An 11,412-nucleotide genomic window follows, 5' to 3' on the forward strand; every position below is an offset into this window, starting at 1 on the left:
CATGCCACTTTATCTGGCAGAATTACTGGTTTTCTTTTAGTAAGCTCCTCAGCATCGATGGAAGGTGTCTGCTTTTCAGTAAAAAAATCATGGGAGAGGAACTGAGCCAGAAAGATTCTCTCTCTATGTGGGAAGACCTCATGGGACTTTCCATTTCCTTCCTGAGTAAGGTGCAAGTTCTTGCTTTCGTTGTATCTCTTCTGCCATTCATCAAGGATGTTACTCCCACCCATACAGAGCTATTACACCCCTCCCCGTAAAATACAGATGGCATTATTCCTCCACTTGCTGTAAGGCTGCATTCCTCCTGCTCTCTTCCTCCTCCTCCCCAAGGAAGGCTAAAGAAAGGACTTTGTCAGGTTGCCTAGAGAAGCTGGGGGATCTCCACCCTTGGAGATGTTCCAGACTCGCCAGGACACAGCCATGAGCAATTTATCTACCTCTGGAGTCAGCCCTCCTGTGAGCAGGGGTTGGGACTACAGACCTCTTGAGGTCACTTGCATCTAAATCTTTCAGTGAGTTCTGTGATTCTTTAACCATATATCTTGGAAAACCAAAATCTATCCCAAGAAGTTTGAACACAGGCAAGAGAAATTTGAGAACAAATGGTTAAAATACTAAGCTTTAAATTTTACATAGCACATGAAGTAAGATGTGAGTACAAATAATTCAAATTTAATATCATTCGGAGTAGTTATATCTTAAATTTATTGCAGTTTTATCCTGTCTAAAGTGCCCTTTCTCAGTCTATGGTGCTAAGTCTCAAATTTTTATGCCCACCTTTCCCCCACATTTGAATGATTCCCATTGCAGCACCAGTATAAGGTTTGCTTGTCTACATCCCATACCTTGAGTTTGCACAAGTGGAATGTATCCATTTCAGTCTTTGTTTGTACAATACTGTGCCTTCTTCAGTCTATGATGTAGCAGTGGGGCAGATGGACCCATGACTAACTTCTCCTTTGTGATGGGACAACATAGGTGAGGCCTACATAGACATGAAATGGGAAAGAACCATTTGCAACTGGAGGGTAAGGCTCTAGGAGCTCATATCCTTCCTAAGGCAAAAAAAATCAGTGTTGCAGCCTTACATTCAGTTCCTCCGAGCTACCCAAGTTTGCATCTATAGAATCTCAGAAGTGCCAAAGCTCTGGGGTGAAGAACCTGGGGATGCTCTGTCTTTGTTTCATTAGTGGCAGATACTCAGGACATTTGATCTAAGGTATTTGGAATAGGCAGGAACAGATTTACTAGGGCTTATTGGAGAAGATGGCCTAAAAAATATTTACTTTCTTTTTCTCCCCCTTGTTAGTGTTAGCTGATGGGGGTTAGAAATTGGGGTATTCCAGGTGACGGTGGTCAGAAATTGTATGTACTGCTTTGTTATTTTGTAGATTGGAGGTCGCCTACTGTAGCTCCCAGTTAGACTGCGTACAATGGTGGTCAAACAAAATAAGATCTACTGTTACAGCAAGATCAAGATCTGCAGCAAATCTATAAAAAAGTGGAAGCATAAAAAAGTAGAAACCCCAAATGCCTGGAACTTTACTGATATCTGTAAAAGCTCTGCTGCATCGCTTAGCCATATGTCCTCTGCACGGAAATGCAGATCCAAAGGGAAAAAAAGGGAATCTACACAGAGGCTGTACCCAGTACAGTGGAATACTACATGTGAATTATTCATACAACTCTGCTGAGTATTTAATTGACAAGATCCTCCTGCTTGTGCATCACAAGGTTGGATTTTGTCTTTGTAAACTGTTGGACAAAACTAATTCCCTAAGTGTCTAATGCAAAAAAAAAAAAAAATCTGAAATAACTTAATTTCAAAAAATCTTTATCTTTACAATCGTATTCTATGATTCTATGATTTACACCTCTACAACCTTTTCACTGTCGTGGCTTCCCAGTGAGCTTCCCATCACTGGCATGCTTTTTGATGGTAAGAAGATAACTGCATCTTTTAAACTCACTCTTAGCATGTCTTTGAGTTGAATCACATCCTATGTTTCTAGTCCCTCTGAGTGTTTCTGAATCGCAGGGCATATTTTTTCCTTCCATTTCCCAGTATCCTGTTTCGTGTATCGGTGAGATTAGGCATCTAGCTGGAAAATATCACTACACAACACACCTGGGCTTTCCTCCTACAGATATGTGGGCTTGTGGTGAGGGAAGTGAGGAGGAATGGTATGCACCAGGTCTTGTCTTGATGTACTGTTGGGACCGTCAAAGGGCACTCCCAAGACTGAGTTGGGATGTGCTTCTTTTGAACTGCAGTTCAGACAGGACTCTTTCATATGTTTCTTATAAATTGTTTACTGTGTTTGCTGCTCCTCACATTTTAGAAAGAGCTATGAGTTTCACCATTGTGGTGTTAAATGTGCTTCTAGATGATGAATGAAACTGAACCTAGAAACAATCTCTGGAGTTCCTCACTTGATATTACTTCCCAAACTATCAAAGCATCCCTTTGATATTGATAACTTGAATCTGTACATCTTGAACTGGCTTTCAGTAAGGTGTTATAACAACATAAATGTATAGGGCTCCCAGGGGTCCCAATCACATTCTGCAACAAGCCCCACTTCAGTCTAAAGGAGGAACTTGCCCTTGTTCTGTGGCCTCTGACTCACTCCTTTTATCCACTATTTCTACAACTCCAAGAAAAATGTATGACAGCTCTGTAGAGCATAGGGGACGCTCTGTTCCGATGTTTCATTCCCTGTAGAGTGCAGGACTCTCTTATTCTGGTATGTGCACTCTCCCTCTTATTCTCACCTCCATGGCCACAGTTTAATATTCTAGTGTTTTCTTTTTTATCTTGGACAGTCTTTCTGCAGAAAATAGACTCCTACCATCTAGTGGTTTAAGCTGTTAAATTAGTTTTGTACATGGACTTTTTTCATTCAGAAACTCAGACTTTATTTTAAACAGATATTTTAAACTCCTGCAAAGGAGCACAAGTGACTCCTCTTGATCACAAAGGGGTCACCCCTAGCTTAGGGACTTGGGAACTTGATTGCACAGGTAGTCAAGCTGGTTATCTTTCTCCCCTGAGAAGAATAACAAGGGCAAGGGAACAAATGAAGCTGATAGAGACAGGGAATAGATCTGGGTTTTCATTTTCATTGCTCATCCCAGTAGAAGCAGGGGACACTCCCTCACTCTTCCTCACATATCCACAGAGGAACACCCTTGGAGATGTACAGGATTTGCCTGAAGAAGGCCCTGAGCAACCTGACACAGCTTTGGCATTAACCCTGCTGTGAGTAGGTATTTGGGCTAATGACCTCCAGTAGTCCCTTCCCACCTTAATCTTTTTCTGATTCTGTTCATCAATAGTAGATGAACAATCATGTCTTCTTGCCACCAGGAGTGTAGACAGTTCCTTACTTGGGCTCCAATCAAAAGGGGAGGGCAGCTTCCCATATGTATTCTCCACCTAACAGAGATGACATAGCAGTGGGAAGGACTAAACATGGACTAGAAGTCCAGTATCCCTGCATAAAACTCCACTTACTTGTTCATCAGCAATGTACTCATAGGTGGTTTTCTATCTACTGATGCTCTGGCTGGACACCTAATTAGGCACAGAAGTTATTTCCACTGTTGCCTGAACTGCAGGCTTTCTTGCTTTTGTCTCTTGATAAGCTATCCTGCACATGATCTACCATGCTCTTACCGGGCTTGGAAAACAGGAGTAAATTAAATTATTGTACCATCCTGAAAATGAGGAGGAGGACCTTTCTTTTCCCCAGAAATTACCTGAGAAAATTCTTTTGCCTGCATATCCCAGTTCTGCTCCCCATGGTGGTCAGTGGGTGTGGAGCCCGAAAGGTCCCAGCAACCTGAAGGTGCAGTGACGGGAGCAAAGAGCAGCCCACCCCACCCATCAGGACCACGCGTGGTTTAAGGGTGATGCATTCCGTTTTGTCTGATGATGGCTGGGATTTTGTTTCTTTCCAAGTTAACATTTTTGGTCAACAGTGAAGCCATGAGAGACTGAGGGACCTGTTGCAAAAAGAAAAAAAAATTAAGCAAAACAGGGCTTCACTTACGTTAAAATGCGACATTTTGGATAGACAAGTGGAAGGCAATGCAAACCCAGCCATAATACAATCTGATTCATATTCCCGTTCATAAAACTGCCCTAAGTGGTACAAGTCTGGGTCACAAAGCGTTAGTTACTTTCTAATAGATATTATAGCACATTATATACTTATAAATCCAAAAAGTGCAGTTCTACACTTACCACTCCTCTTTGAGAGCACATGCTTCCTGTGCACATTTGAAGATGTTTATTTATCTTGGTGGCATTAAATTTTCACTTTTTTATTGCTTCTGTTACTGATCTCAGCGGAGAAAAAAAGAAGGGAAAAAAAAAAGCAGAATTCAATCTCTCCTTGAGCATTGCTAACACAACAGCGTATGTACGATAAACATAAAATTTGACCCAGAAAATTTGATTTCTAGTAGAGGTGCTCATGAGTTCTTCAACTAAGTTGTAGAAAAATAGGATTATAATATTTTTAGCAATTGAATCACACCTCAAAATATAGCAATAGTACTCTCTGCATGACAAGTACATACCTCTCTGTAATTTGTAATTTGTTCATATATTCTAGCTGTTCTTTCCCACTCTTGGATTAATTATGCTTAAGTGTGAAAATACCTCACCAACACTGAAAAAAATCATTAGCATTAATAACATGCAGTAAGCAGCCATATCACTAGTCACTTTGATAGTGTGATTTTAAATTTCTTTTTTCTACACTGACACCTGAATGTGTGAGTTAATCAATCTTTTAATTTCTGGGGGTTTAAATAGAAATTTTAAAGCTTTTAGGTCTGTTTCAAACCTGCAGTTATTTTTATGGTCCTCTTCTTGACAAATTAAGAGTTGCCTCCACAATCTAAACACAATAAGCTTGCCCTTGTTTCTTGCTGTTGTAGCTTAATCTTGGTGTTATAGTGTTGCTATCCTGTGCAGAAATAAAATAGTTGCCACTGGTCACTGCGTTGACAACCTATGTTCATCCTGAGTGGTTTCAATGTTGACATCAAGAGAAGATATTTGAAACAGACACCTTGCTGTCTTGCAGGTGGAAAAGAGGGCATTGATTGTGCTAACATTTTCCCAACTCACTGTCAACTATTCCCAGTTCAGCTTCCCACTTGATTTTTGAAACTTGAACTCTTAATTAAGTCAAAATGTGAAGACTAAAATGAATGCTGAGAGCAACTGTAGGCCAAAAGCACAATAAAACACAACACAGATTTTAGGAGACCTTATTTTCAGCAGTGACTAGGCTAGAGGCCATATGCTGCTGAGCCATCTGGTCTTCCCTTAGCTTTACATATCAATTTGTAGAATCAGATGGTCTTATATCTTGACATACCAATTTGTAAAACCAGACTGTCTCACATCTTTGCACTTATGCAGGTAAAGCCAAGGGTACATGCTGGGTGGGTATCGACCTTCCCATTCTCACTTTTTCCTGGACTTGTCTAGAAGATAACCGAGCACGGCAGGATCTTTAGAGCCAAGAGCTTTAGGTTAGAGATGCAATGCTGGAGTTATTAATAGCACCTTCAGTCAGCTTTTTGATGTGGAGATGATTGCAGGGTGAAGTGAAACTGACTCTGAAACCAACCAGCTGGCATGGAGCTTCACCTCATTCTTCAACTCCACTTTGGTCTCCTGATTATTTCTTGTCCTACGTTCCTGGTTGCTTCCTGAGGGAGTCCATTAAAGGGGACTTAAGGCCTGCACAAAAACCCAGTTGGAAAATAAAAAGCTTTTCGAGTCTAGAAATTTTTTATTCTGGAGGGAAAGGGCAGAATATTTAAGCATATTTGTTCCCCATTAGCCTGTTTATAGGGATGTGGACTTTATTTTTTTATATCATATAGGATCCTTTCAGAGTTTATATGCTGGGTAAGTAATTTCATGTAATGGCACAAAACAATCTCAGGAAGGACTCATCTCCCTTCTTCTGTAAATCTTCTATCTATAAATATCTGCAAGAGAAACTCCTATAGCCCTTGGCATGCTGAGTAATAAACATATGGAAAACAGGGGCCTTTTCTCAATAATTACCATCTTTGCCAGCTTTTCACCCTTATGGTATTAAAGTCTGCTTTATAGGTTTAATACTATCCACACATCCATTTTCACTGGCTAAAACTCCATTGTTGTAAATAGCTGTATTAATTTCACCTTGATGCTTTCCTTCTGCTTCAGATCAAAGGACAAAAGCAGCTATTTGGGTAAATATAGGATTATCTGCAGGTTTTCTAAGCTTTTAAAGAATCCAAAAGAAGGGAGACTGGTGGACTCACTTTCCATGTAAGCCAAAATGGATGGGCTGTGATAACATGCCTTTGTCAAGGGGAGTTGAATACATTGAAACTTCTTCCATGTTCTTAAAATTGGACTTCCATCAGAATTTCAACTTCCCTAACCCATAACAGAAACACATCCCCGTAGTAAACTTTTTGTATTTAGACTCCTAGAAAGGTAAGGAAATATTTTTAATGCAAGTCCATTTAATTCTTTTATGAGATTGATTATTTATAGGAACAATTTTTAGGAAACATCTTACCTGGATTGCCAGCAAAACATGACAGTATGCAAAAAAAAAGGAGCTTTCACTGGTTTCTCTACACCAAAAAGGAGATTTCACTGATACCCTACCAGTATCAGTGGTATTGGTAGATAGCACTCAATATACATCCTTGAAATACCTCCTTGAGCGAAGGTACCTCTTTCAACGTATGTACCATTGAAGGTATTGGACCTTGAGTACCCTGAATGTTCCTCAATGCCTCTGCCACCACCCGCCAAACCCTCTTCATTTTTGAGCACATGGACAGCACTGATGAGATCTTACAGGCCTTACAGGTTGAGCTTTTAGAGGTTGAGCTCTGGTGCTCAACCACTGATGAGGTCTGTGTTCTCATCCAGTGCCTTGCTCAGGGCAGCCTTGACAAAATTAATTGCAAGGATGAATTCAACTGACCTAGTTGAAGATGTCCCTGCCCATGGCAGGGGGGTTGGACTAAATGACCTTTAAAGGTTCCCTTCCAATCCAAACTATTCTATGATTCTGTGATTCTAATACTCTGGTTTTATGGCTGTGTAAACCATGAAGGGATTCTTAGCAATGTCTTTGCTGGTTTCATTGGAAAACCTCATGACACCTGTGTTTGCCAGATCTCAGACCTCTGCAAATCTGGGGATGTAGGCATTCTCCTTCCAAGTAAGGACAGGACCATTTGTGGAATGCAGGTCCCCAATCTTACTCATACACTGGGGGGTCTTGAGACCCTACCCAACCCAGACAGTTATGATGCCCATGGAAAGATCTTTGCCCTATCTATCTTTGGTTGGAGGTGGAATATGCAGTTGTCTAACTCTGCACTGCCTGGCTGTTCCCTGTGAAGTCCCGAAAAGGACTTAGAAATTCTTGTATTTTTCTGTGCTCATGCCCTACATCAGGGATGTTGCTGTCTTACTTCACTTGGGTGTTCTCCAGCTCTCAACATACAGCATACTGGGTGAACAGGACTGAAACAGCCACTTGTAAAGGGAGGTTGTGGAAAAGGGACTTCAGGCAACTCCCGGCAATTGAAAGGTAACATTTAAAAAGAAAGGGGTTCTGCCATCTCAGTACATTGTTGCTGCTCTTACATCACAAGCTTCCCCTTCCCACTCTCATCCCTGAGTCCTCTCTACAGATCTATACAGCAAAGCCCTGCACTCAACACAGCTGGGCATAGGAGAGGGGCTGTGAATGGGTGTGGGAATACTGATGGGGATAGGATGTGTGATAATCTTGGGCTCTGGGATATCTCCTCACTCCATTTACCTACAAGGACATTTGGTGGAGACAGTGTCTTCACAGAAAGCCTCCATTGCTTGTTGTGCTTCCCACATGTATTTCAGAACTGAAGAGCTGGGAGTCTAGCCTGGCTGCTCTTTCAGTCATGTCATCCCTCCCAAAGGCATCATCCATATCCTTGCAGTGAGGACAGGTCTGCTGAGATGCCCCCAATCAGCAGTTGTTCATGAGGAACATCTCTAGGTCAGGACACGGCCCTGTTATCTTCTCACAGCTAGCAGCAGATGATAGTTATATCTCTGCTATCCCGTGCCTATAGCTGCCAGAAACACATGGGGGCCTCTACCAAGGTTCTGATCAGTATTATAAACCTCAGTGTCTTTCTGTCCCTTAGTTTTATTGCCAGGTATTTGAGCATATCAATACCTCCTAGAAATCTCTGCTGTAGAATCCTACTAATCTCAGAGGGACCTCTGGAGGTCTCTAGTCCAGCCCATTGCTTGCAGCAGGGTTAAATTCAAAGTTTGATTTGACTTGACAGGATTTGGAATTGATGCTTCAGTTTTGTCCTGTGCGCATTACAGTTATTTACTGTCTTTAAATCCTTTAATAGCATTTGATTCAAAGTACTTCTCTATTAGTAAGTAATGTACTTCTATTGAGAAGCTCCCCTTCTCATTTTTGGAAGACCTGGCAGGTGATTAAAATGTTCACTACAACTTTGATCATTTTAAATAATGCAGCTAAACCTTTACTCACAGCAGTAATTAGGTATTCATTGACATGAGAGCCAATATTCTGTGTTAATGTTTTAGCCTGGCTAGATTGTCAACTTGAAGACAGCTTTTAATGTGAGTTTTAAATTCCACATTTCTCTTTTGTCAGATGGCTCCAAGTTAACTTCCTTAGTTACAGTGCCAATTTTTTACATTAGTCAAATCCACTTACCATAATTCTTAATGATTGCAGCCCAGAGAAAGCAAATATCACTCTGCTCTCTCAATCTGCCAAGGGGGAGAGCTAAGGGCAGCTGAGGTGCTGAAATTCCTTTGGATTAGACAGAGAAACAGAAGCAAGCCTTTTAATTTTTTCTCAACAATTCGATATGTAAGAAGTGAGTTCTGAATCATAAGGTCTATTTGGGGCTTTAAAGAGCCATGGAGGAGGGAAATATTAAATAAAATAATGAAGTTGCTTCTTTTGCCCCTGTTTCTGTCCAAAACTGGTCTTCCCTAATTTGTTTGAACCATCCTGTTCCGCCTACATGTAGGAAACACACAAAATAACACTGCTTTGCACCTTTCAGACTCTTATATCTGCTGCAGTCCAGCATGTGCTGTAACTCTCACTGGTTTTGCTAAAGAAATTACAATAACTGTAGCAGTGGTATTATTAATCTTACGATGATAGATTTCAACACTCCTCAGGCATCCTTATTTAGATGATACAGTCTTTCCTGATAAAAGTCACATGATAAGACCAATATCTTAGCCTTTATGTTGCCATAGGAACAATCCAAACCTAAAGCATCTCCCTATAAAAGGAAATATTGCTTTCTGCAAAACAGGCATAGGAAAGTCATACTCTTGCCAAATCAATGGCACTTTCATTTTCATTATCTAGAATAATTCAAAGTAAGATGAGTTTACACTAATGATTTTTCCACTTGTGATGGGATGCTGGAGTGCAGCCTTCTGCTAAATTTGGAGAAAACCACAGCTTAATTTCAATTTCTTTCTAGGCATGGGCTTTCTTCTTCTAACCTTCCAATAACCCTCTTTAGATTTTTTGTGCTGAAAAACTTACCAGTCTAAAATTTTTTATTGACTTCCCAGTTTCCAGTTTCTACTTTCATCTTGATAGAAAAATAATGAAACCAATACAGCAGCTTTAAATAATTTTGTGTTGATCTTCTGATTGTGCTGAGATGACCAGGAATCTAAGCATGAGTATGTATGTGATCACAGAAGTGAGACCACAAACTGATCAAAGCTCTTCTTCCTCACAAGTCATTAAAGCATATCCCTTTAGGTAAAATGTTGCCTTAGAGACTTTCTTTTTTTTTTAAGCAGAGATGTCATTTTGTCATAAATGTATTGATGCATATTGAATTCTGCCTGGATATTTGCCATAGTGAATTCTATGGAGAAACTGGTTCTAATGTGGTTATGGGGCTGTTTTCCAACAAGCACACATTTGTTCTACTAAAATTTACCACACACACACATCACAGCTCTGATAGTATCCCAGTTCAGCTGAGCTATTTTCTTCCTCCTGAACATTTTCCTGAGGGCCCCTCTGATTTCCTTGTTCTTCAGGCTATAAATGAGGGGATACAGTAATGGAGTAATGTTGGTGTAGACCAGAGACACCATCTTGTCTCGAGCCGGTGAGTAACTGGACTTAGGACGAATGTACATGAAGGTGGCACATCCATAGTGTAGGAAGGTGATGGCCAAGTGTGAAATGCAGGTGGAAAAGGCCTTGCCCCTTCCTGCGGAGGAGGTGACATGTAACAAAGCAACAGCAATGCAAACATATGAGGTCAGGATTAGGAGTAAGGGGAGCAGCAGGAGGACCACACAGGCAGCCAGCAAGGGCAGCTCAGGAGTGTAACTCTGTGTACAGGCCAGATGCAGCACAGCAGGGACATCACAGAAGAAGTGGTTGATGCGATGAGACTGACAGAAAGGTAAGCGGAAAACAGCCACCGTCAACCCCAGGGCAACAGCAAAGCCTCCCAGACAGCATGCCACAGCCAGCCTGAGGCAGAGCTCCTCACTCATCACAGCTACATAGTGAAGTGGCTGACAGATGGCAACATAACGGTCATACGACATGGCTGCCAGGAGGAAGCATTCAGCCCCACCGAGTGCCACAAAAAAGTGCATCTGTGCAGCACAGCCTATGAAAGAAATGGTGCTGCCGTCCACCACTATCAGGCTGAGGAGTGCCTTAGGGACAATGACTAAGGTATAGCAGAGCTCGATGACAGAGAGCTGACAGAGGAAGAAAAGCATGGGAGGACGGGAAGGCTCCATAACCACTGCCATGAAGATCATCATATTCCCTGCCAACGTGACCAAATGGATAATGAGAAAGATAAGGAAGAGGAGGACCCGCAGATAGAACAGCTCGGAGAAGCCGAGCAGGAGGAACTCCATGGTTGCATCAGTGCTCTTATTGTCCCTCTCCATGCATCCTTCACATGGCATCTACAGGGAGAGAAACAGAAGGAAGACAGTTGAATTTGACCCGATGCCTGGCAATCAATTCCATATAGGAAATAATGTTGCAGTACTGTAGAAGCAGTGTAGTAAAGCTCATTTTGTGGGGAGGAAGGTGATTTAATTTAAAAACAAAACTGATTTCACTCAGTCACATTCAACACACTCTCAGACCCATATTCTTACAACCACCAAGGTTCTTGTGCCCAGATGATCTGCCTAGGATTCTTTGCCATGACATTGATGACAAGGAATGTCAGCTGTTGGGTCTTCATCACTTCTTCTGAATTGTTCTTAGGTTGGTGACCATGTGCAGGTTTTGAACATGCATTAGGTATGGA

At 41.5% G+C, this 11,412-nt stretch overlaps 1 protein-coding gene across 1 annotated transcript; it reads right to left on the reverse strand.

The window, feature by feature from the left end:
- Positions 1-10,048: 10,048 nt before the first annotated feature.
- Positions 10,049-11,041, reverse strand: LOC104073746 (putative olfactory receptor 10AC1). The gene has a single exon (XM_009573632.1). The coding sequence runs from the start codon at positions 11,039-11,041 to the stop codon at positions 10,049-10,051; it is 993 nt and encodes a 330-aa protein (XP_009571927.1).
- Positions 11,042-11,412: the final 371 nt, after the last annotated feature.

The sequence above is a fragment of the Fulmarus glacialis genome, unplaced genomic scaffold (assembly GCF_000690835.1).
Source record: "Fulmarus glacialis isolate BGI_N327 unplaced genomic scaffold, ASM69083v1 scaffold8030, whole genome shotgun sequence".
Lineage (NCBI taxonomy): Eukaryota > Metazoa > Chordata > Aves > Procellariiformes > Procellariidae > Fulmarus > Fulmarus glacialis.

Coding starts and splice junctions, on each gene's coding strand:
- LOC104073746 (XM_009573632.1), bottom strand. CDS start 11,041: ATGGAGAGGGACAATAAGAGCACTGATGCAACCATGGAGTTCCTCCTG.